Below are 26,945 nucleotides of genomic sequence, written 5' to 3'. Positions count from 1 at the left end.
CAGCAGTAGCTAGTAACAGCAGTAGCAAGTAACAGTAGTAGCAACAGTAGTGATAGCAGCAGCAGGACAAAGCGAGTAACAGTAGCAGCAAGTAACAATAGCAGCAACAGTAGTAACAGCAGCAGAGCAAAACAAGTAACAACAGCCGTGGGACAAACTCGTAGGCAATGGGTCGGTGATTTGTTTGGATGCCATTCATCATGCAACAGTTATAACACGGAGAGATATGTGGCTAGCTCCCGTTCGTCAATGTGATGTAGGCATGCATTCCGTGTGTAGTCATACGTGTTTAGGGAAAAGAACTTGCATGACATCTATTGTCCATCCCTCCCGTGGCAGCGGGGTCCAAAAGGATACTACGGGATATTAAGGTTCTCCTTTTAATAAAGAACCGGACCAACGCATTAGCACTTGGTGGACACATGAACTCCTCAAACTATGGTCATCACGGGGAGTGGTTCCGGTTATTGTCACTCCGGGGTTGCCGGATCATAACACATAGTAGGTAACTACAACTTGCAAGATCGGATCTAAAACACACATATATTGGTGACAACATAATAATTTCATATCTGAAATCATGGCACTCGGGCCCTAGTGACAAGCATTAAGCATGGCAAAGTAGTAGCAACATCAATCTCAGAACATAGTGGATACTAGGGATCAATCCCCATCAAAACTAACTCAATTACATGATAGATCTCATCCTACTCATCACCGCCAAGCGAGCCTACGAATAGATTACTCACGAACAACGAAGAGCTTCATGGAATTGGACAGGGAAGAAGGTTTATGATGACGATGGCGACGATCTCCTTGATCCGGAGCCCAAAACAGACTCCAGATCTGCCCTCCAGATGAAGAATGGGATGTGGCGGCGCCTCTGGATTGTGAAACGCGATGAAATCTTCTCTCGTGATTTTTTTCCGGGACAAAAGGGAATAAATAGCGCTGGAGTTGGGGGCGGCAGAGCCACATGGGCCCCACAAGCTTGGTTGCCGCGGCCAGGTGGGAGGCCGCGGCGTCAGGGCTTGTGGCCCACTGGTCCGTCACCTCCGGTGGATCTATGCGCAGGTATTTTTCATATTTTCCAGAAATATTCTCCGTAAATTTTGAGGACGTTCCGAGAACTTTCATTTCTGCACAAAAACAACACCATGGCAATTCTGTTGAAAACAGCGTCAGTCCGGGTTAGTTCCATTCAAATCATGCAAATTAGAGTCCAAAACAGGGGCAAAAGAGTTTGGAAAAGTAGATACGATGGAGACGTATCAATCATCATGCTTCAATGGTTAATCCTTGTGAGCTGCCCTACATGATCAAGGCATCTATGTAATTCTCTTGCTTTTGCTATGCTCGGTTTGTTGGGATCCGATGGATTATGAGATTATGTTCAGATTGTTATGAGTTATATATTTTATTATCCTTTTATATTATGTTCCTTATTGATTCTTGCATGTTCTCGGTTGCTTTTTATTGCTTTGGCCAAGTAGTAGAACGTAACTCCAAGAGGGAGCGTTATGCATGATTGTGGGTTCGGGCCCCTCGATGTCTAGCTTGAGTGATAGAAACATGAGACTAGGGGATGTGCTTGCTTCCACCAGGGAGAAAAAACAACGGTGCTTGTGACCACGGTTGCAAGGATTGTTTACCTTATGCATAGTTCGTTAATGCAGTTGTCCGTTGATTTGAGTTTACACTTTGGGTGGGGCTCGCAACTTAATACCGGAGAGATGTTCTGGATATATATCTCAAGGTGGATGATTAGTAAGTAGATGCTGATGAATAAACGGTCTACTTGTCTTGGCGTACTGCCCATTACTATTGAACCTCTAACTATCAAGGGGCATAATTAGCATTGCGGTGCGATCATAATTCTGTCAATTGCCCAACCGTGATTTGTTTACCCTAGCATAGTTGTTTATCATCTTTTGGGAGAGAGACATTGTTGGGGAACGTCGCATGGGAAACAAAAATTTTCCTACGCGCACGAAGACCTGTCATGGTGATGTCCATCTACGAGAGGGGATGAGTGATCTACGTACCCTTGTAGATCGTACAGCAGAAGCGTTAGAGAACGCGGTTGATGTAGTGGAACGTCCTCACGTCCCTCGATCCGCCCCGCGAACAATCCCGCGATCAGTCCCACGATCTAGTACCGAACGGACGGCACCTCGAAACGATCATCACGTGGTTGTATGTGAACGTTGAGTCTATCACACCCGATCATCACGTGGTGTCTCGAAACGACGAACTGTAGCAACGGTGCACAGTCGGGGAGAACACAATTTCGTCTTGAAATTTTAGTGAGAGATCACCTCATAATGCTACCGTCGTTCTAAGAAAAATAAGGTGCATAAAAGGATTAACATCACATGCAATTCATAAGTGACATGATATGGCCATCATCACGTGCTTCTTGATCTCCATCACCAAAGCACCGGCACGATCTTCTTGTCACCGGCGCCACACCATGATCATCCATCAACGTGTTGCCATCGGGGTTGTCGTGCTACTTATGCTATTACTACTAAAGCTACATCCTAGCAAAATAGTAAACGCATCTGCAAGCACAAATATGTTAGTATAAATACAACCCTATGGCTCCTGCCGGTTGCCGTACCATCGACGTGCAAGTCGATATTTCTATTACAACATGATCATCTCATACATCCAATATAACACATCACATCATTGGCCATATCACATCACAATCATACCCTGCAAAAACAAGTTAGACGTCCTCTAATTTTGTTGTTGCAAGTTTTACGTGGTGACCAAGGGTATCTAGTAGGATCGCATCTTACTTACGCAAACATCACAACGGAGATATATGAGTTGCTATTTAACCTCATCCAAGGACCTCCTCGGTCAAATCTGATTCAACTAAAGTTGGAGAAACCGTCACTTGCCAGTCATCTTTGAGCAAAGGGGGTTACTCGTAACGATGAAACCAGTCTCTCGTAAGCGTACGAGTAATGTCGGTCCAAGCCGCTTCAATCCAACAATACCGCGGAATCAAGAAAAGACTAAGGAGGGCAGAAAAACGCACATCACCGCCCACAAAACCTTTTGTGTTCTACTCGAGAGGACATCTACGCATGAACCTAGCTCATGATGCCACTGTTGGGGAACGTCGCATGGGAAACAAAAAATTTCCTACGCGCACGAAGACCTGCCATGGTGATGTCCATCTACGAGAGGGGATGAGTGATCTACGTACCCTTGTAGATCGTACAGCAGAAGCGTTAGAGAACGCGGTTGATGTAGTGGAACGTCCTCACGTCCCTCGATCCGCCCCGCGAACAATCCCGCGATCAGTCCCACGATCTAGTACCGAACGGACGGCGCCTCCGCGTTCAGCACACGTACAGCTCGACGATGATCTCGGCCTTCTTGATCCAGCAAGAGAGACGGAGAGGTAGAAGAGTTCTCCGGCAGCGTGACGGCGCTCCGGAGGTTGGTGATGATTTTGTCTCAGCAGGGCTCCGCCCGAGCTCCGCAGAAACACGATCTAGAGGAAAAACTATGGAGGTATGTGGTCGGGCAGCCGTGAGAAAGTCGTCTCAAATCTGCCCTAAAAGCCCCATATATATAGGAGGAGGGAGGGGGACCTTGCCTTGGGGTCCAAGGGACTCCCAAGGGGTCGGCCGAGCCAAGGGGGGGAGGACTCCCCCCCCCAAACCGAGTTGGACTTGGTTAGGTGGGAGGAGTCCCCCTCCCTTCCCACTTCTTCCCTCCTTTTTTTTTTCTTTTCCTTTGATTTTCTTATCTTGGCACATAGGCTCCCTTGGGGCTGTCCCACCAGCCCACTAAGGGCTGGTGTGTCCCCCAAAAGCCTATGGGCTTCCCCGGAGTGGGTTGCCCCCCTCCGGTGAACTCCCGGAACCCATTCGTCATTCCCGGTACATTCCCGGTAACTCCGAAAACCTTCCGGTAATCAAATGAGGTCATCCTATATATCAATCTTCATTTCCGGACCATTCCGAAAACCCTCGTGACGTCCGTGATCTCATCCGGGACTCCGAACAACATTCGGTAACCAACCATATAACTCAAATACGCATAAAACAACGTCGAACCTTAAGTGTGCAGACCCTGCGGGTTCGAGAACTATGTAGACATGACCCGAGAGACTCCTCGGTCAATATCCAATAGCGGGACCTGGATGCCCATATTGGATCCTACATATTCTACGAAGATCTTTATCGTTTGAACCTCAGTGCCAAGGATTCGTATAATCCCGTATGTCATTCCCTTTGTCCTTCGGTATGTTACTTGCCCGAGATTCGATCGTCAGTATCCGTATACCTATTTCAATCTCGTTTACCGGCAAGTCTCTTTACTCGTTCCGTAATACAAGATCCCGCAACTTACACTAAGTTACATTGCTTGCAAGGCTTGTGTGTGATGTTGTATTACCGAGTGGGCCCCGAGATACCTCTCCGTCACACGGAGTGACAAATCCCAGTCTTGATCCATACTAACTCAACTAACACCTTCGGAGATACCTGTAGAGCATCTTTATAGTCACCCAGTTACGTTGCGACGTTTGATACACACAAAGCATTCCTCCGGTGTCAGTGAGTTATATGATCTCATGGTCATAGGAATAAATACTTGACACGCAGAAAACAGTAGCAACAAAATGACACGATCAACATGCTACGTCCATTAGTTTGGGTCTAGTCCATCACGTGATTCTCCTAATGACGTGATCCAGTTATCAAGCAACAACACCTTGTTCATAATCAGAAGACACTGACTATCATCGATCAACTGGCTAGCCAACTAGAGGCATGCTAGGGACGGTGTTTTGTCTATGTATCCACACATGTAAATGAGTCTTCATTCAATACAATTATAGCATGGATAATAAACTATTATCTTGATACAGGAATTATAATAATAACTATACATTTATTATTGCCTCTAGGGCATAATTCCAACAGTCTCCCACTTGCACTAGAGTCAATAATCTAGCCCTCACATCACCATGTGAATTACATTGTAATAAATCTAACACCCATACAGTTCTGGTGTCGATCATGTTTTGGCCGTGGAAGAGGTTTAGTCAGCGGGTCTGCTACATTCAGATCCGTGTGCACTTTGCATATATTTACGTCCTCCTCCTCGACGTAGTCGCGGATGAGGTTGAAGCGTCGTTTGATGTGTCTGGTCTTCTTGTGAAACCTTGGTTCCTTTGCTAAGGCAATGGCACCAGTGTTGTCACAGAACAAGGTTATTGGATCCAGTGCACTTGGCACCACTCCAAGATCCGTCATGAACTGCTTCATCCAGACACCCTCCTTAGCCGCCTCCGAGGCAGCCATGTACTCCGCTTCACATGTAGAATCTGCTACGACGCTTCGCTTGGAACTGCACCAGCTTACTGCACCCCCATTAAGAATAAATACGTATCCGGTTTGCGACTTAGAGTCGTCCGGATCTATGTCAAAGCTTGCATCGACGTAACCTTTTACGGCGAGCTCTTCATCACCTCCATACACGAGAAACATCTCCTTAGTCCTTTTCAGGTACTTCAGGATATTCTTGACCGCCGTCCAGTGATCCACTCCTGGATTACTCTGGAACCTACATGCCATACTTATGGCCAGGCTAACATCCGGTCTAGTGCACAGCATTGCATACATGATAGAGCCTACGGCTGAAGCATAGGGGACGGAGCGCATATGCTCTCTATCTTCATCAGTTGCTGGGCACTGAGTCTTACTCAATCTCGTACCTTGTAACACCGGCAAGAACCCTTTCTTGGACTGTTCCATTTTGAACCTCTTCAAAACTTTATCAAGGTATGTGCTTTGTGAAAGTCCTATCAGGCGTTTTGATCTATCCCTATAGATCTTAATGCCTAGAATGTAAGCAGCTTCTCCTAGGTCCTTCATAGAGAAACTTTTATTCAAGTAACCTTTTATGCTCTCCAAAAGCTCTACGTTGTTTCCAATCAGTAATATGTCATCCACATATAATTTTAGAAACGCCACAGAGCTCCCACTCACTTTCTTGTAAATACAAGACTCTCCAACCACTTGTATAAACCCAAATGCTTTGATCACCTCATCAAAGCGCTTGTTCCAACTCCGAGATGCTTGCACCAGTCCATAAATGGATCGCTGGAGTTTGCACACCTTGTCAGCATTTTTAGGATCCACAAAACCTTCGGGTTGCATCATATACAACTCTTCCTTAAGGAAACCGTTAAGGAACGCCGTTTTGACATCCATGTGCCAGATTTCATAATCGAAAAATGCAGCTATTGCTAACATGATTCTGACGGACTTAAGCATCGCTACGGGTGAGAAAGTCTCATCGTAGTCAACTCCTGGAACTTGTGAAAAACCCTTCGCCACAAGTCGAGCTTTATAAACGGTCACATTACCGTCAGCGTCCGTCTTCTTCTTAAAGATCCATTTGTTCTGAATAGCCTTGCGGCCTTCAGGTAGCATCTCCAAAGTCCACACTTTGTTCTCATACATGGATCCTATCTCGGATTTCATGGCTTCTAGCCATTTGTTGGAATCTGGGCCCACCATTGCTTCTTCATAATTTGCAGGTTCATTGTTGTCTAACAACATGATTGACAAGACGGGATTACCGTACCACTCTGGAGCAGCGCGTGATCTCGTCGACCTGCGTGGTTCAACAGAAACTTGAACTGGAGTTTCATGATCATCATCATTAACTTCCTCCTCAACCGGCGTCGCAACGACAGAGGTTTCCCCTTGCCCTGCGCCACCATCCAGAGGGATGAGAGGTTCGACAACCTCGTCAAGTTCTATCTTCCTCCCACTCAATTCTCTCGAGAGAAACTCCTTCTCGAGAAAAGTTCCGTTTTTAGCAACAAACACTTTGCCCTCGGATTTGAGATAGAAGGTGTACCCAACTGTCTCCTTTGGGTAACCTATGAAGACGCACTCTTCCGCTTTGGGTTCCAGCTTTTCAGGCTGAAGCTTTTTGACATAAGCATCACATCCCCAAACTTTAAGAAACGACAACTTTGGTCTTTTGCCATACCACGGTTCGTATGGTGTCGTCTCAACGGATTTTGATGGTGCCCTATTTAAAGTGAATGCAGCTGTTTCTAATGCATAACCCCAAAATGATAACGGCAAATCAGTAAGAGACATCATAGATCGCACCATCTCTAACAAAGTACGATTACGACGTTCGGACACACCATTACGCTCTGGTGTTCCAGGCGGTGTTAACTGCGAAACAATTCCACATTGTCTTAAGTGAGTACCAAACTCGAAACTCAGATATTCACCCCCACGATCAGACCGTAGGAACTTGATCTTCTTGTTACGATGATTTTCTACTTCACTCTGAAATTGCTTGAACTTTTCAAATGTTTCAGACTTGTGCTTCATCAAGTAGAACCATATCTACTTAAATCGTCAGTGAAGGTGAGAAAATAACGATATCCGCCGCGTGCCTCCACGCTCATCGGACCACACACATCGGTATGTATGATTTCCAACAAGTCACTTGCACGCTCCATTGTTCCGGAGAACGGAGTTTTAGTCATCTTGCCCATGAGGCATGGTTCGCACGTGTCAAGTGAATCAAAGTCAAGTGACTCCAAAAGTCCATCAGCATGGAGTTTCTTCATGCGCTTTACACCAATATGACCCAAGCGGCAGTGCCACAAAAATATGGCGCTATCATTGTTTACTCTAACTCTTTTGGTCTCAATGTTATGTATATGCGTATCGCTATCGAGATTCAATATGAACAATCCTCTCACATTCGGTGCATGACCATAAAAGATGTTACTCATAGAAATAGAACAACCATTATTCTCAGACTTATGCTATTACTACTAAAGCTACATCCTAGCAAAATAGTAAACGCATCTGCAAGCACAAATATGTTAGTATAAAGACAACCCTATGGCTCCTGTCGGTTGCCGTACCATCGACGTGCAAGTCGATATTTCTATTACAACATGATCATCTCATACATCCAATATATCACATCACATCATTGGCCATATCACATCACAATCATACCCTGCAAAAACAAGTTAGACGTCCTCTAATTTTGTTGTTGCAAGTTTTACGTGGTGACCAAGGGTATCTAGTAGGATCGCATCTTACTTACGCAAACACCACAACGGAGATATATGAGTTGCTATTTAACCTCATCCAAGGACCTCCTCGGTCAAATCCGATTCAACTAAAGTTGGAGAAACCGTCACTTGCCAGTCATCTTTGAGCAAAGGGGGTTACTCGTAACGATGAAACCAGTCTCTCGTAAGCGTACGAGTAATGTCGGTCCAAGCCGCTTCAATCCAACAATACCGCGGAATCAAGAAAAGACTAAGGAGGGCAGAAAAACGCACATCACCGCCCACAAAACCTTTTGTGTTCTACTCGAGAGGACATCTACGCATGAACCTAGCTCATGATGCCACTGTTGGGGAACGTCGCATGGGAAACAAAAAATTTCCTACGCGCACGAAGACCTGCCATGGTGATGTCCATCTACGAGAGGGGATGAGTGATCTACGTACCCTTGTAGATCGTACAGCAGAAGCGTTAGAGAACGCGGTTGATGTAGTGGAACGTCCTCACGTCCCTCGATCCGCCCCGCGAACAATCCCGCGATCAGTCCCACGATCTAGTACCGAACGGACGGCGCCTCCGCGTTCAGCACACGTATAGCTCGACGATGATCTCGGCCTTCTTGATCCAGCAAGAGAGACGGAGAGGTAGAAGAGTTCTCCGGCAGCGTGACGGCGCTCCGGAGGTTGGTGATGATTTTGTCTCAGCAGGGCTCCGCCCGAGCTCCGCAGAAACACGATCTAGAGGAAAAACTATGGAGGTATGTGGTCGGGCAGCCGTGAGAAAGTCGTCTCAAATCTGCCCTAAAAGCCCCATATATATAGGAGGAGGGAGGGGGACCTTGCCTTGGGGTCCAAGGGACTCCCAAGGGGTCGGCCGAGCCAAGGGGGGGAGGACTCCCCCCCCCCCAAACCGAGTTGGACTTGGTTTGGTGGGAGGAGTCCCCCTCCCTTCCCACTTCTTCCCTCCTTTTTTTTCTTTTCCTTTGATTTTCTTATCTTGGCGCATAGGCTCCCTTGGGGCTGTCCCACCAGCCCACTAAGGGCTGGTGTGTCCCCCAAAAGCCTATGGGCTTCCCCGGAGTGGGTTGCCCCCCTCCGGTGAACTCCCGGAACCCATTCGTCATTCCCGATACATTCCCGGTAACTCCGAAAACCTTCCGGTAATCAAATGAGGTCATCCTATATATCAATCTTCGTTTCCGGACCATTCCGGAAACCCTCGTGACGTCCGTGATCTCATCCGGGACTCCGAACAACATTCGGTAACCAACCATATAACTCAAATACGCATAAAACAACGTCGAACCTTAAGTGTGCAGACCCTGCGGGTTCGAGAACTATGTAGACATGACCCGAGAGACTCCTCGGTCAATATCCAATAGCGGGACCTGGATGCCCATATTGGATCCTACATATTCTACGAAGATCTTTATCGTTTGAACCTCAGTGCCAAGGATTCGTATAATCCCGTATGTCATTCCCTTTGTCCTTCGGTATGTTACTTGCCCGAGATTCGATCGTCAGTATCCGTATACCTATTTCAATCTCGTTTACCGGCAAGTCTCTTTACTCGTTCCGTAATACAAGATCCCGCAACTTACACTAAGTTACATTGCTTGCAAGGCTTGTGTGTGATGTTGTATTACCGAGTGGGCCCCGAGATACCTCTCCGTCACACGGAGTGACAAATCCCAGTCTTGATCCATACTAACTCAACTAACACCTTCGGAGATACCTGTAGAGCATCTTTATAGTCACCCAGTTACGTTGCGACGTTTGATACACACAAAGCATTCCTCCGGTGTCAGTGAGTTATATGATCTCATGGTCATAGGAATAAATACTTGACACGCAGAAAACAGTAGCAACAAAATGACACGATCAACATGCTACGTCCATTAGTTTGGGTCTAGTCCATCACGTGATTCTCCTAATGACGTGATCCAGTTATCAAGCAACAACACCTTGTTCATAATCAGAAGACACTGACTATCATCGATCAACTGGCTAGCCAACTAGAGGCATGCTAGGGACGGTGTTTTGTCTATGTATCCACACATGTAAATGAGTCTTCATTCAATACAATTATAGCATGGATAATAAACTATTATCTTGATACAGGAATTATAATAATAACTATACATTTATTATTGCCTCTAGGGCATAATTCCAACAGACATCACTAGTGAACATCATGTGACTCCGGTCCATATCACCATCATTGTTTATACCTCCATCATTTACCGCTTCCATTTACTTTTCTGTTGCAATCACTATTACCTTCCCGCTTGTGTTTTGATCCTTTTCAAACTACAAGGCCGGAGAGATTGGCAACCTCTCTATACTCGTTGGGAGCAAAGTTATTTGTTGTGTGTGCAGGTCCACGTCTTATGCTAGCGCCAGGGTGGAAGACACCTACTTGTTGAGCCTAGGAGTCCTCCTGGTTCGATAAACCTTACAGTCTCCGGAAAATTGGGTAAAAGCCCCTGCAAAAAGGACTTCAGTAGACAGAAACTAGCACTAGGTGCATTGAGTTAGTAGGTTAGTCCAAATATGTGTAAAAACATATAAAAGTGTAGCAAAACATATAACAATGTCACCCAAAAGATCATGGAACAAGCAGAAATTATAGATACGTTTGGGACGTATCAACTCCGAGTTCTCATGACCTGCCCAAGGCAACCACCAGTGCTAGGAGTCCTAGGAACTGAGATGAGGAGGATGTAGACTTTGTTCCAGATGATGCTACATCAAAGGTAAAACTTATCAAAATGGAGTGTGCAGGCACCGAAGCCAGAAAGGTCCCTGAGACAGTTGCCGCCAAGAGAGAGTTGTCTCTATCTTCAGAGCAATACCAAGTAGATCAAGAAGGAAAAAATCTTTGGCCAAGAAGCCTAACAGGAAGAGGGAGATGACTAAGTCTGTATATGTGACAAGAAGACCAAACTCCATGAGGATTGATGATGAAGATGGAGAGGGCGAACCAGCTACAAACCCTCCTCTCTCCACACGGAGGAAACTGATGGCCGATGCAATGCCCAGGAAGCTTGCTCCTAAGACTAAGCCCTCGGCTCCCAAGGCCAAGCCAGCTTCCCCCAAGCCCAAGAAGACCACGAGAGATATTTCTACCGCAGACAAGAACAAAGGTACAACTTCCACGGAAGTCTTGCCTCCGGCTAATGAGGAAGAGGATGTTGTTGTGTTGAGGAAGCTCACACCTCACCTGCCAGACCACAATGATGATCATCTAGTGGCAGAACATGAATGAAAGGAAGGATCAAGGTCTAAGGAAGTGGAGAGTGAGTGATCCCTATGTTGTAAGGAGAAGGATTGTTGTTGATGCTTGCTTTTATACCAAGGAGCAACATGATTTCTATGAGATTGTCTTGCCTGACAAGAACCCTCCAGTCAGTGACATGAGGTATGTGGATTGCAAATACATTAGGTCTAATGAGGACTATTTCCCCCCATGTCCAGGGGAACTTAAGAATGTTGGATCTTGATAAGTTCATAGGCAAAGAGATGACTGCATGGAATGATGAAGTTATCACACATTTATACTCCACTGCACACTTCTATCCAGATGGGAGGGTAGTGTGGGTGACTGAAGGTGATGACACACAAGTATAGGGGATCAATCGTAGTCCTTTCGATAAGTAAGAGTGTCGAACCCAACGAGGAGGAGAAGGCTGTGATAAACGGTTTTCAGCAAGGTAATAACTGCAAGCACTGAAAGTAGCGGTAACAAGTGATGGTGTAGTGAGGTGAAACGTAGCAAGCGAAAAGTAACAAGTAGCAAGTAGTAGCATCGGTGCAGCAAGTGGCCCAATCCCTTTTGTAGCAAGGGACAAGCCTGAACAAAGTCTTATAAAAGGAAAAACGCTCCCGAGGACACACGGGAATTTCTGTCATGCTAGTTTCATCATGTTCATATGATTCACGTTCGTTACTTTGATAATTTGATATGTGGGTGGACCGGCGCTTGGGTACTGCCCTTACTTGGACAAGCATCCCACTTATGATTAACCCCTCTCGCAAGCATCCGCAACTATGAAAGAAGAATTAAGACAACGTCTAACCATAGCATTAAACTAGTGGATCCAAATCAGCCCCTTACGAAGCAACGCATAGACTGGGGTTTAAGCTTCTGTCACTCCAGCAACCCATCATCTACTTACTACTCCCCAATGCCTTCCTCTAGGCCCAAATATGGTGAAGTGTTATGTAGTCGACATTCACATAACACCACAAGAGGAAAAACAACATACAACATATCAAAATACCGAACGAATACCAAATTCAGATGACTATTATTAGCATGACTTATCCCATGTCCTCAGGAACAAAAGTAACTACTCACAAAGCATAATCATAATCATGATCAGAGGTGTAATGAATAGCATCAAGGATCTGAACATAAAGTCTTCCACCAAGTAATCCAACCAGCGTCAACTACAAAGAGTAATCAACACTACTAGCAACCTTACAAGTACGAATCGGAGTCGCGAGACGGAGATTGGTTACAAGAGATGAACTAGGGATTGGAGAGGAGATGGTGCTGATGAAGATGTCGATGAAGATGCCTCCCCTCCGATGAGAGGAGTGTTGGTGATGACGATGGCGACGATTTCCCCCTCCAGGAGGGAATTTTCCCCGGCAGGATCGTCCTGTCGGGCTCTAGATTGGATCTGCTCAAGTTCCGCCTTGTGGCGGCGGAGAATCCACGAAAAAGCTCCACCCTAATTTTTTTCGGACGAAACCCTTCATATAGCAAAGGAGGGGGTCCAGTGGGCCGCCAGGGTGCCCACAAGCCCTGTTGCCACGGCCAGGGGGGTAGGCCGCGACAACCAGGCTTGTGGGCCCCTGGTTGCTCCTCTCTGACACTTCTTTCGCCCAGTATTTTTTATAAATTCCAAAAAAAAATCCACGTTAATTTTTAGGGCATTTGGAGTTGCGCAGAATAGAGGACTCAGACTTGCTCCTTTTCCAGTCCAGAATTCCAGCTGCCGGTATTCTTCCTCTTCAAATAAACCTTGCAAAATAAGAGAGAAAAGGCATAAGTAAGGTTCCACAAAGTATAATAACAGTCCATAAAGCGATAAATATCAACATGAAAGCATGATGCAAAATGGACGTATCAGAAGGCACCAGGTACTAGTCTACTGTTGATGAGTGGGCTACCATCTTAGGAGCCTCAAAGGTGCAAGAAGGTGATTTGGATGTGTAATATGAATCAAAGATGAATCACAACTCAATGGCAAGCATGTACACAGGAATTCCAAAGGAATGCCTAGAAACTCACAAGCTTGGCTCAATCTACTTTCTACAAGCAGGACTCACTACCTCCAACACCATATTGAGGCACACTTTGATGCCCAAATCTGGAGATGACAAGATCATCCATGTATACTCCATCGATATGTTGCATCATGTGGACAACGACACCAGGATCAGAGTGATGGATCTTATTATTGAGACCATCAACATGACAACTGCCGATCAAAAGAGATCTTGTGGATATGCTCCATATATTCAGATGATCATCAACCTCAAAGTTGGAAAGAGCCTCTATCTAGATCGATCACATTTGCCCCTCCAGCTAGACTTTGAGGATAATGTTGTGGTGATGGATCCATCTCATCCCACTTCATCGACTACACATGCATATATTTAGGCAGAAGCCCAGGCAGAGGCAGCGAGAGCCGCTAGTGATCCGGTCCTGAAGACGAAGAGCAATCAAATGACCTATCTAGTGAGCACCATTCAGGGAATGGAGAAGAAGATCAATGAGTTGTTGCTGAATCGGGAGAGTCTTGAGAGGATAATGGAGACAAAGTTTTATGACCTTGATAACAAGGTGAATGAGGTGACCACCACGGTCAATCAACTGAAGCAAGAGGTAGATGCAGTTCCTTCGTCCAACTTAGATGATGATGATGAGAGCCCTACACTGCCAGTCCAGACTCCACTTAGGACTCAGGCTTGATCTGTTGTTGTGTCTGCTCAGGATGTGAGACCTTCAGTGTTTGCACTGGTTGCTACTTCTATCGTGCCTCCCTCAACACCTCCAGTGTCAACCCCACCTGCCCAGAGGACTTCTGCAGAAGCATTCACGGATGCTCTCTTATTGACTCCTTCCATGACCACCGAAGCAGCTTCGTTGCCCCATGCTGGATACCATGTCGAGACTGATGCTTAGCTCTATACTTTTGAGCTTTTTGGTAACTTGTTGCCAAAGAGGGAGAAGTTGTATAGATCATAGGACTGAGAGAGAGAGAGAGAGAGATAGAGTGTTGCTTTTGTTGCTTCTCCTTGACTTTGAAAACATTTGGCATGTATTTTGTCCGTCTTAAACTTTGTGGTGTTTGATCATACACTTTTGTGATTGATGTTACTATCTCCTATCTTTGTGGTATTCATATGATGATCATTCACTCATGTTTGGTGTTATGTGCATTGTAATCCATTCATATCTTTTATGCGCACGACCAAGATGTATGTGACATGCAATAGTGACCCCAAATCCTAATCGATTATGCAATTGCATTCAAACGGAAATCTAAAATAATGCACAAATCTTGGGGAGCTATTTCTTATCACATATTTCTCAAAGCGATGATGTTATACATTGATTATATTTTATGTCGAAACTTTGATCTATATGTTGCCATCAGTTACCAAAAAGGAGGAGATTGAAAGCACAGCTTCTCCCTAAATGGTTTTGGTAATTAATAAAAACATATATATCATTGAACTAATTATTTTATCAAGTATATTTCCAAAAAAAATAATGAATGAATTGGCTAGCATTGTGAGGAGAATCCCTAGATGCATGGAACATCAACTAGCAAAAGCTTCAAGACTCTACATTTTAAATTTATGTGAGAAATCACATCTTGAGTCCATAGGAAAGCCAATACTATTAGAAAGGGATGAGGCATCTATGATGATCTGGTTATTCAAGTGCTTACATATTAGCCACCAAAAACCCTCAAAAATTCTCCCACAATATATTCTATCAAATTCCAAATAGTCAAATTCGGTGCCACCAACTTTCCACAATCGACCATACCGAGCTTTCCCTTAGACATAACCAAAGCCAAACCCTAGCAAATCGGTGCAACCGCGATTCGCTTCCGTACATCCAAAAATAGTGACCAACTTGATGTTGCTCATTTGCATAAAATCAGAATATCCGAGTTTTGAAAATCGGTCTCACTGAGTTTGTGAAACTACCTAGGTCAACCGAATCGGTCTCACCGAGAACCCAAAGTTAGAACATTTTGCACTAGTCGGTGCAACCGAATTTTACTTCGGTTCCACCGAGTTGGGCAATAATGTTGTAACAGTTGGATTTTTTTAGATGGCTATATATACCCCTCCACCTACCTCTCATTTGAGAGAGAGCACTCAGAACAAGAAAACACTTCCACCATTCATTTTTCGAAAGAGAACCACCTACTCATGTGTTGAGATCAAGATATTCCATTCCAAACATATGAATCTTGATTTCTAGCCTCCTCAAGTTACTTTCCACCCAATCAATCTCTTCTACCAAGTCAAATTCTCTAAGAGAGTGGTTGAGTGTTGAGGAGATTATCTTTTGAAAAACAAGAGCAAGGAGTTCAACATTCATACCACATATATTTCCTTTTGAAGAGTGGTGTCTCCTAGATTGGTTAGGTGTCGCTTGAGAGCTTCCATATCGTGTGAAGTTGAACCAAGAAGTTTGTAAGGGCAAGGAGATCGCCTACTTTGTGAAGATCTACCGCGAGTGAGGCTAGTCCTTCGTGGACGTAAGCCATGATGGAATAGGCAAGGTTGCTTCTCCGTGGACTCTTCGTGGGTGGGGCCTTCATGGACCCGCGCAACCGTTACCCTTCGTGGGTTGAAGTCTCCATCAACGTGGACGTACGATAACACCATCTATCGAAACCACGCCAAAAATATCCATGTCTTCATTGTGTTTGATCTTTCTATCCCTACCCTCTACTTACATTTGCATGTATTTACTTTTTGCTTCTATACTCGTAGACTTGCATGTGTAGGGTGTGCTAGACTTGATAAAATTGCTAAAACTTGCCAACCAATAAAATTGGAAAATATTAAATTTTATTTGGTCAAATAGTCTAATCATCCCCCTCTAGACATACTTCGGATCCCACACATTTATTTCATTAAAGGCGTTGTTGTGGAACAAGTCGACTTAGTCATAGGCGTGAATTTCGTATCATGTAATGGTTCAATTGTGGTTCATTTTTTAGATATCCTGTGTGCATCACAATAATGCAGGGCCAAAATTTTAACCTCCTTTTTAAAGGAAAAATATATATTAGTGAGCAAATGGTTTGGCGGCAAATCATACAAATCATACCACCTAACTCACTTATGTTAATTAAAAAAAGATACTATAAAGGGGTTGAATTGATGATACAAAAAGCATTTTTTATGATTCCGGAATGAATTCATATGCTACTTGTTGCAACTGCTAAATACCAGTGGATTATTGTTAGCACGAATAACGGTACACCTAACCACCTTCCATACCTTTTTGATATTTTTAATCACTTCCTAGATACATGCGTTGCCACAAAAAGTTTGTCTTGATAGTAGTTTGACTAAGGTAATGTTAAAACTTGTCTGCTATACTTGATTCTTTCTCATAATTTAGGGGCGGCTACAATTTGATCCGTACAAGAAGCTCCTATTTGACGGGGCTAGGGGTTGCAACCACTTGTTATGGGCGGCATGGAGATGTCGACGGTGATTAGGCATCATGTGTTCCTGAACCATTCGATCGGAAGTATAGTGGACGTCCGATAGAGTTCTTAGGCCCGTGAGATTTGCTGATTTGTTTCACTAATTGAGTGGTTCCGAGTAAAACATGGGCTTAAGGTAACGTGGTCCTGGTTAGTTAGCGACATGCATGGATCCCTGCTTCCGTCAATCAAGTGCGGTCTGCTGCTACCTACTTCGTTATTTTGCTTTCCAACAAGAATAACTAGGTAGGAGGATTTATTTAAAATGGATTTGCTTCCAGCACAACTAACTATGTTTCCATGGTTCCCTAAAAAAACTATGTTTTCATGGATAGAATAATTTACTTCTCTGTTTTTGATACAATCCTATATTTTTCAAAATAACTGTTTATTTTCTACACAGCAAAACTATATTTTGTGTACACATTTTATTTGGTTCCCTATAAATTTAGTTGCTTCACGTATGCTTTGTATATACTTGCTGTTTTCGGAAACTTTATTCAAGTGTTTCTAGATATACTAGGAAAATTTGCTGCTAGTGCATACCGAATTTGTTTCAATGTAATTAAAAATGTATTACGTGTAACATTTTTATTTCGTTTCCGGTGCAGCAAAAAAATTGCTTTGACCAATGGGATGATTTGCTTCGATGTAAATAAAAATTTATTGTGTGTAACTTTTATTTTGTTTCAATGCGATAAAAATTTGCTTCCGCCGACGAGATGACTTGCTTCGATGTAATTAAATTTGTATCTCGTGTACCATTTGTTTAATGCAACAAAAGTTTTCTTCCACCAATGAGATAATCTGCTTCTATCGCAATCAAAAATTGTCTGGGAGAAACAAAAAAGTATGTCCAAGCACATTGCTTCCATGTAACAAAAAATTGCATTTAAGAATTTGTTTTCAAAGTCCAAACACAAGAAAAAACTTTGCTTCCGACCACCAAAGAGATTGCTTCCATCAAGTACAAGTCTTTTCATGGTAAAAATAATTTGTCTACAATATAACGTATGTTTGCTTCCTGCAGCTTCATTCGTTCGCACACTATTTCCTTTGTTAATATCGTATGCTTCCTATAGATTGTAAACTTGCTTCCGTTCACCTATGGTCATCTTGATTGTAGGGCGGATCCAAGTGTCATCACACATCTAGGTGCATGCATCGATTGTCTCCATACATGTCTCCGGTGGTGCCTATTGGCTCCAAAGCCAACACACATCCGCTTGAAGCATACATCATAAAATATTTTTAGTGGAATCGAGCAACAAATGTGGCCAACATTTGTGTGTGCCGATCATTTTGTGATCTACAAACCAATTTCTTCCATCGATGCCAATAAACTGAAATGTCGAAGCATATTTATGATCTGTCGAAGCACATGTATGATGCCTATGAAGCATGGATAATGAAAACATCAAATTGATAATAATTAGTGCATGGACACATATGATGGACTGGCAGGCGATTCAAGCAATACCTTTGATTTGGAGGAGGGACTTGGAAGAGGAAAAAAGGCCCGGATGCCACAACTGGTTGGGCGCTCTGCATAGGACAGAATTTATGCAGTCCGATGCCCCTTCTACGGCCGGCAGGAGAAACCCCAATGCAATGGATTCAATCAGTGATGGAGCCTAGTGAAGTACGAATCACGACCTTGATTTGGGCCTCGAACTGCTATTGCCAGGATGGAGCATCGCCTTCCATGGTGTGCATCAGTGGAGAGGACTAGGGACAGCCGTGATGCTCCACAGAGAGGATCGAAAGAGGAACCGGGGATTATGGGGAGGGGATTACGTGCAGGTTTTACGCTTGTGTGATTTTCTTTGATTTTTTTCTCACAAATATGAGGCACAATCTTGAGCGTCAGATTTCAAACAAATCGACGGCCTTCGAGTGGTGTGTCGCTGGAGTTTCTTCAGACCACGGATAGGAAGTGTTTACCTTTAAAATTCTGCTCGTATTTTAGCCTTCGATTAGGCACTGTCATGTATTTTGCACTAAATTTTACAGGGCAAAATACCCTCTCAATTTTCAATCTTTGCCCTCTTCATAAAAAAATCTTCATAAAACTACTCAAGGCTAGGCTGTGGCCCCTGCAACTAGGGCGGGGTGAGATAAAAGAAACCTCGACCAGGCCGCTTCACATAGAAATATGTTTGAATTCTGAATGTTTCACATTCACATGGAGTACGAATCTTTTTTTGTTTGTTCTTTCATGAGATACTGGAATTTATCCTCGACCTATCATATTGTGACAGTAAAGATTATATTTTTCACAAGGGCAAACAAATGTTAAGCGAGCACACTTGTGAAGAGCTCACTGGCAGTGCGAAAGGTCTGCTACCGAGCCGCACGAACAGTTGAAATGGGAAATTCCGGGAGAAGTTTTCTGAATTCTGCAAATTAATCGCCATCGGGCAAGGCGAGGCCGGCGACCACTTCGACGGGTCGACCCACGACGGACGGTATGGCTACATGGGTACGTCTCTCTCCCCCACGCACTGCGACCCACCCGGCCTCGTCAAAAGGAGCCCCAACCCTTCCACACCCGCAGCGCACTCCCCTCCCTCCCTCACCTTCCTCCCCCCCGCCCCCGCCCCCGCCCGGCCCCCTCCTCGCTCGGGTGCTTCCTCCCTCCCTCCTGGTGTCCACTCCACTCGCCACTGGCTCCGCTCGGTTCTTGAATCTTGGCCGACCTACCTGAGCCGGCAGCCACCGGTAGCCCGCCACCGCTTCTTGCTCCAGTGCCGTCTACGAGCTGCGGACGGACGGAGGGGGTCCGGGATGGAGCGGTACGAGGTGATCAAGGACATAGGGTCGGGCAACTTCGGCGTGGCCAAGCTGGTCCGGGACGTCCGGACCAAGGAGCTCTTTGCCGTCAAGTTCATCGAGAGGGGGCACAAGGTGAGCCCGAATTAATTCATTCCCCTCTGCGTCTGATTCGCCCTTTCCTAGGTCTTGTTTGGGTTCTTGGTGCATCGAGGAGGGTTCTTCATCCGGACTGCCGGTGTTTAGCTGGCTTTACTAGGTAGTTTTGCTAATTCGGTGCTATCTGGCTTGAGTGGTTCCGGTTGTACTAGTTTGCTCAGGAGTCAAGAGATTGGATGATCCACTCTGCCACTGCTGACCCGACATGCTCTGTTTTGGTGCCTGAAATCCCCACTCAAGTTTCGATGCTTTTAATTCATGGGTCCTGAATTTTCAGCAAAACATACTACGTACTTCACATCGCTATTCGGTTTCTTGGCCTTAAATCACACTTGGCCGGTCAATGCAGTCGTTCGTCTTTGGTACATCGCTATTCATGCTCATGGCTTTCATTGATTAATTAATAAAGAGATGAATTTTCTACCTGGTGCTAATTAGTCCAAGTCCTGTCCACCTCTTGTTGTGGTAATTGGGCAAGCATCAGTTCACAGTGTTCATCTTTGGTACCAGGATCACCAACCAAATCCATATGTCCTGCCCCGTTTTGCAGCTGAGCTGCAGCCTGAAGTGAGCGGCCTGTCCAATTTTGGAAGGCCTCCTTGGATTGTGTTGCATTTTGTTAGATTATGCAAAACCATGGTTGCCATGTCTAAGGCTTAACAGTAAGTTGGTTAAATAAGTTTCCACAAATCTGGTAGACACCCGTACAGAAGTAGCAAAATTTCTGTCTGCTCAACAAAATGAAGTGAGCAAACACTGTCATGTTAGGTAAACCCTCTTTACTAATTAATTCACACGGTCATATCGGTTAGCATGTGTTATTACTTGAAGTTCACTTCAGACTATTATGGACATTTCCCCCACCTTTCTTGCTTATCATCATTGGCTCTCAGCATCTTTCACTCAATCAATGATACTGCTGCTATAGCACGGTTTGCTTCGTTTGTTATTGGTCTGTAAGCAGGATTTAGTTCGTGTATCTTGGTTAAGACTACTTGATTATTTGCTTATGCTACCTTACAATTCATTACGTACACACAATCATTTATTATTTTCGGTCTATTACATTCACCACCTCTGAGGCTCTGACCATTTTATTGTTCACGTTTAGCTGTTCGTGTGGGTTCTCAAAGCCATTTATGACGTGGTATTTGAGTATCTTTAGTTTTTCAACTGGAACTTTAATTGTTATTCTTCTGCTTTCGTAGATTGATGAGAATGTTCAAAGGGAGATTATGAACCACAGATCTCTGAGGCATCCGAACATTGTTAGATTCAAAGAGGTAAGTCATTTCTGACTGCATGGAAATACTAATACAAACTCAAAATGTTTGAATTCAGTGTCATCTTTATGGATCTGACAATATGTGTTACCTCAGTCCAATGATTTTCAGAAACTCGAAACATGTTTTCTAAATTTTCGGTCCCCGTGTTACATATAACGGCTTTAAAAACCGATGCAAAAATGTGTGGACCCAAGCTTTGGTCTTAAGTCGTACTGTATGTTCCAAGTCCTAATGCCTGCTAATAAACTAATCTTTTCTTTTGAAAACTTCATTCCAATGTGTTTGCTGAAAATTCTTCAAAATTCTTCAAAATTCATAAAAATAGTGTTTAAAATGCATTTAAAATCATACATTAGAATGACACCCCCCCCCTCCCAAATAAATAAATATATACATGATATGATGTGATGTTCAACTCAAAACTCTTCTCAGCTTCTGGCCTGTAGCCATTCCAGCAAGAAAGTGGTGTCTATCTGTTATCCATCCATTAACTTTAATAGCACAATTGGAATATATAAAGGAAAACTTTATCCAAGTTGCAGTGTTTGAAAGGACACTTTTGGTAGTGACACATACCTTTATTGTTATACTTTATGCGCACAGCGCGTTTCCTATTTTGAGTAATTTGAAGCATATGCTATGTGTGGCTATGAATATTCCGATAGACCCTTATTTTCGTTCATATGGTAATTTTATGTTTATTCAATCCATGTTTATGACTAGTGGGCTGCTTTTTCAACTGTTTGTGAGAACATATTAATTCTGTTGGATGATTGGATGCTTATTAGCATTCAGTAGCTTGTCTTAGTGCCATGCCCTCTAACTTGGGTAATACTGTTGTGGACCTGTCGCTGGCGTTGAGAATCACCACCATTACGTTGTGTAAAGATAACATAATTGCTTAGCGGACGCAATATAAACTTTCATTAAATGACTATTGGAAGCGACCGTGGCCTAGCAGGACACCATAGCCTCTTGTTCAAGTGTTGCAGGCTAATATTATTATTGGACTTGAAATCTTGCTCATGCTATGCACTCTAACTGCAGTTCAGAACATTCCACTTCATTTCATTCTAACTGCAGTTCAGAACGAGTGAATGCATGGACAAGCAAAAAATGTTATAACTCTAGCACCATAGTTAAATTTGAACACAATCATGCTTTTTTATTCAAGACATGACAAGGACAGACATCATAACCATAAGAAATGTTTGTTCTGGGTAGTTATACTTGTGATGAAATTATCTCAAAAGAAGCTTTGCTTCAATAGTCCCACCTTTGCGTAGAAGTGTACAAATATGAAAGCGATTGATTAATACTTTGAGCTGGCCTAAAAATATATAATTCTCTTAGTCCAAATCGACCAACGATTTCCTCAGTTTAACTCCTTTTATTTCCTAGGAGCACTAAAGCACTAAAAATTATTGTGTCTTATTTGCTCAAGTATGAATCTACTATCATATCCAGATTGCAGGACTTAAAAGAGATCGCTTAGTTTTTCAGGTTGTGCTAACTCCCACACATTTGGCCATAGTTATGGAATACGCTGCTGGCGGCGAGCTATTCGAAAGGATCTGCGGTTCTGGAAAATTTAGTGAGAATGAGGTATACAATACTCACCGCAATTTATGATAATTAATAGTTACGTGTATGCCATTGTATTGATGATTTATCGACTTATTCATTCTTAACAACAGGCTAGGTTCTTCTTCCAGCAATTGCTTTCAGGAGTTAGCTATTGCCATTCCATGGTACACAACAATTTCAATTAAGTTACAAGAACAACTTAGAAGTAGCACATAGCACATAACCATATCGTGTTGCCGCTGCAGCAAATATGTCATAGAGATTTGAAACTAGAAAATACGCTCCTGGATGGCAGCGAAGCGCCCCGGCTCAAGATATGTGATTTCGGTTACTCCAAGGTAATCCGCAGCAGATTATGAAAATTATAACCACTTGCTTGCTAACTAAGACATTATACTTACCCATACATCGTGCTTTCAGTCCTCTGTGTTGCACTCCCAGCCAAAATCAACCGTAGGTACTCCTGCCTACATTGCCCCCGAGGTCCTTTCTAGAAGGGAATATGATGGAAAGGTAATTTCTCTACTGTTTCTCTAGTAAAATGTTCATAATCCTTGACCTGAACCCATCAGACATCACTTTGCAATTCAGGTCGCCGATGTCTGGTCCTGTGGAGTAACTCTATATGTGATGCTTGTCGGTGCTTATCCTTTTGAGGACCCAGACGAACCGAAGAATTTCCGCAAGACAATTACTGTAAGTTCATCCAACAATCAAGTGCACCGTATCCTCATTCCATTTTGCTTCACTTGTCGCATGCCATTAATTATGCTTGGGAGTAAAAGTTTATAAGATCCTTGCAGAGGATACTCAGTGTACAATACTCAGTACCTGATTACGTCCGGATTTCAATGGAGTGCAGACATTTGCTGTCCCGGATTTTCGTGGCAAACCCCGAGCAAGTAATCCCTCTCCCAAAACAGCTATGTTCCCAAACAAAAACATAGAATGCCTGCATTCTCATCAGCCATTTCCTGCAGCGAATAACAATCCAGGAGATAAAGAACCACCCGTGGTTCCTCAAGAATCTGCCGATCGAGATGACCGACGAGTACCAAATGAGCCTGCACATGGTCGGCGTCAACGCGCCCCCGCAGAGCCTGGAGGAGATCATGGCCATCATCCAGGAGGCCCGGATACCGGGCGACGGATCCAAGTTCGCCGGGCAGCTGTCGGTGCCCGGGCTAGGGAGCATGGAGCTCGACGACATAGACGACGTCGACGCGGACGTCGAGGACAGCGGAGACTTCGTGTGCGCATTGTGACGAGCAGGCGTGATGGTTTCCCTCTGGTGGTGTGGCCTTTGTGTTTGTAATGGGTTCATCCTTCTGTTGTGTTGTTTGTTTCAGAGGGTTGCGCTTTGCTGTTGTATGATTACATGTGTTTTCTGTAACCGTTGTTGGTAGTGACGCTGTGGATAAAGTATAAGTATAACTATACTTCCATGTGTGTTTGGTGTCCTCAGCTGGATTCCTGGTAATTTGCTTCTCTTTGTACTTCGGCGGTTTATATTAGTTTTTGTTTTTGTTTTTGCGGGCAGCAGTTTATATTAGTTGGAGGGATCGTCCTAATTGTTGATTCATCGTGTGGGCACCCTATGCTATTTTAATTACGATCTCTCCCAGTTTTGTAGGGGTTTGTACTATTCTAAATTAGTTCAGTATTGCAATTAAAAAAATAGTATTGGATGATTAGCTGCATGGGGAGAGTAGAAGGCGGTTTGTGCGATCCGTGAGTGAGGAGAGGAGTGGCTGCTTTTTTTCCGTGAAGAAAGGAGCAATCTTTGTACGTTGACAGCAATGCTACATAGGGTAACAAGTCATTTAAAAAATATATTTAGTCAAATGATCTATGCATAGCCTATGATTTAAAGCTCATCAAAATTAGGATCCGGCTCACATTGTGTTGAGTAAATAGGCAATTCTTCGAGCATATTAATCCACGAGATAATAACTAGCGTGGCATTGACTAGAGTAATGATATATTGATCATGAACTAACCTAGCACATACTACGAATATAGTTGATACATCTATGCATGCAAGTAGTAATGCTAGGATCAAAACGAACATGAGTGAGATAAACGAGTTATACCCTCCAATAGGCCATTTGGCCGTAGCAGCAGCGTTGGCGGTGGACGCGGCCGTAGCAGCAGCATCCTCTGCCCTCTTCTTCTCAGCTTCAAGGACGAGACGATTGGGCTCGGATGGTGAAGACATGGCGATGACGAGGGCGACGTGGACGTAGACGAAGCAGACAGACGGAGGCGAGCAGTCGCGTGATCGCTCCCCAAAAACCTAATCGCACCTTTCCCGTACAGGAACCGGAGAGGCGGGGTTTCGGAGGCCTGCTCTCCCTCGACCGTGTACGCGGCAAACGGGACGGAGTCACCGGCGGCAGCGGCAGCAAAAGGAACGAACGCGTGAGGCAGATGTGATCTGATTCTCGTGACGGCTAGGGTATGCGTTAGCCTGCTTATGTAGGCGGAGACACGTGGGCCGAACCCACGTCCGAGTCGGTAACAGCCCGTCTCGCATCGTGCCGTGTCCGTTACGTATTCTCCGTTCCTGGCCGACAAAAATAAGCGCGTAGGTATGAGCTCGACTCAGCTCATTCCCGCGTCGCGTCGTGAGAGGCGTGGCGAGGCGGGCGGCGGATGAGGAGTGTGCGAGGGCATCTTATCTTCTCACTCTCCAATAGCATGTGGAAGAGAGACCCTTATAAAGGGGTCCAATTTCTTCTCCACTAGCGGGGTGGGACTAAACTTCCCACCACCACCTTGTCATGCCACCACCTACATGGCCCCTTAGAGATTTTCTGAAATTCTCTTATGGGCCTAAGGCCCACTACTAATTTCAACAATCCCCCACCAGATCTCAAGGACACATCGTGTTCCCTCGTTCCAATCATTGTTTTAATATACCAGCATTTCAGTGAAGACCTGTTAAGGTTGAGCTTCACCTAGAGCAAGTAGCTACACCCCTTTACAACTGAACAATGGACTATGCCTTGAATTGTCAGTTTGGCGTAAAGAAGCTTCACAACAAGTCTTACTAGTACTAGGCTACCGAAGGCTGACCCCTCGGGTGGAGCATATTAGTCACACTCCTGGCCTATTCATGAGTTTACTAGAGATCACCCAAATCTCATAGACTGTGACCAGCAGTCAAGCTCATATAGGTGTGTTCCTCCAAAGATCGCTCTGTAGGATAGCATCTTGCTTACACATAAGCTTTAGAACACATTAAGACAGTAGTCATCCTACCATACAGTATCCAAGAGCATTGCATCTCCAACGGAGTAGGTTAGTATAGTTACTCTCCTTAGTTCACCACTGGCTTGTTTTCCCAGGTCCTACTTCACGGGATCTCCGATCATATAGGTTGGGTTACTGCCATGGCAACTCATGTGGGTCTCATACCCATCTCCCTCGATGCACTATCTATCACAACACGTGATAGCCCTTTAGTAAAGGGATCTGCCAGATTCTTAGCCGTTTGGATGTAATCCAACGCTATCACTCCGGAGTTTCTCAAACGTCTGACAGACTTCAATCTCATTCTTATATGTTTGTTGGACTTCATATTGTCCTTTGAACTCTTCACTTTGACAATAACCATCTGATTATCGCAGTTCATAAGGATAGTCGGAACCGGCTTCTCAACCACAGGTAAGTCCATCAAAAGATCTCAAAGAAATTCTGCTTTGACACCAGATGTGTCTAATGCTGTTAATTCTGCTTTCATTGTCGATCTCGTTAAGATCGTTTGCTTGCAAGACTTCCAGGAAACAGCACCACCCCCAAGAGTAAACATATACCCAGTAGTGGCCTTCATCTCATCAGCATTAGAGATCCAATTCGCATCACTATACCCTTCAAGTACCGATGGGTATCCCGTATAGTGAAGTCCGTGGTTAACAGTACCTTTCAGGTAGCGCATAATTATTTCAACAGCACGCCAATGAACATCGCCCGGGTTTGCAACAAACCGGCTAAGTTTGCTCACAGCGAACGCGATGTCGGGCTTCATTGCGCTAGCTAGGTACATAAGCGAACCGATAATTTGAGAGAATCTCAATTGATCTATAGTTGTGCCTTTAAACTTTCGAATAAGCACACTAGGATCATATGGTGTTTGAGAAATTTTGCAGCCTGAATATCCAAAGCGACTCAAAATCTTCTCAACATAGTGGGATTGTAGAAGTGTAATCCCACCCTCATCATCTCTCAAAAGCTTGATGTTCAAGATAACATCAGCCACCCCAAGGTCCTTCATCTCAAAGTTTTGAGACA

General features: G+C 44.3%; 1 protein-coding gene across 1 annotated transcript; it reads left to right on the top strand.

The window, feature by feature from the left end:
* The first annotated feature begins 19,376 nt into the window (after positions 1-19,376).
* On the top strand, positions 19,377-24,132 carry LOC123425252 (serine/threonine-protein kinase SAPK2). The gene is made up of 9 exons (XM_045108930.1): positions 19,377-19,755; positions 20,988-21,062; positions 22,569-22,670; positions 22,763-22,816; positions 22,898-22,990; positions 23,073-23,165; positions 23,244-23,348; positions 23,456-23,554; positions 23,633-24,132. The coding sequence occupies exons 1-9, from the start codon at positions 19,636-19,638 to the stop codon at positions 23,915-23,917; spliced, it is 1,026 nt and encodes a 341-aa protein (XP_044964865.1). The 5' UTR covers positions 19,377-19,635; the 3' UTR covers positions 23,918-24,132.
* Positions 24,133-26,945: the final 2,813 nt, after the last annotated feature.

The sequence above is a fragment of the Hordeum vulgare genome, chromosome 2H (assembly GCF_904849725.1).
Source record: "Hordeum vulgare subsp. vulgare chromosome 2H, MorexV3_pseudomolecules_assembly, whole genome shotgun sequence".
Taxonomy (NCBI): Eukaryota; Viridiplantae; Streptophyta; class Magnoliopsida; order Poales; family Poaceae; genus Hordeum; species Hordeum vulgare.
The sequence above is the reverse complement of the archived record's forward strand: the minus strand, read 5'-3'. Positions and strand labels throughout refer to the sequence as shown.

Bases quoted from the DNA above. Each gene is read 5' to 3' on its own strand.
- LOC123425252 (XM_045108930.1), top strand. From the start codon at position 19,636: ATGGAGCGGTACGAGGTGATCAAGGACATAGGGTCGGGCAACTTCGGC. The intron at 19,756-20,987 runs GTGAGCCCGAAT...CTGCTTTCGTAG, and splicing joins TCATCGAGAGGGGGCACAAG to ATTGATGAGAATGTTCAAAG. The intron at 22,817-22,897 runs GTACACAACAAT...TTGCCGCTGCAG, and splicing joins TTAGCTATTGCCATTCCATG to CAAATATGTCATAGAGATTT.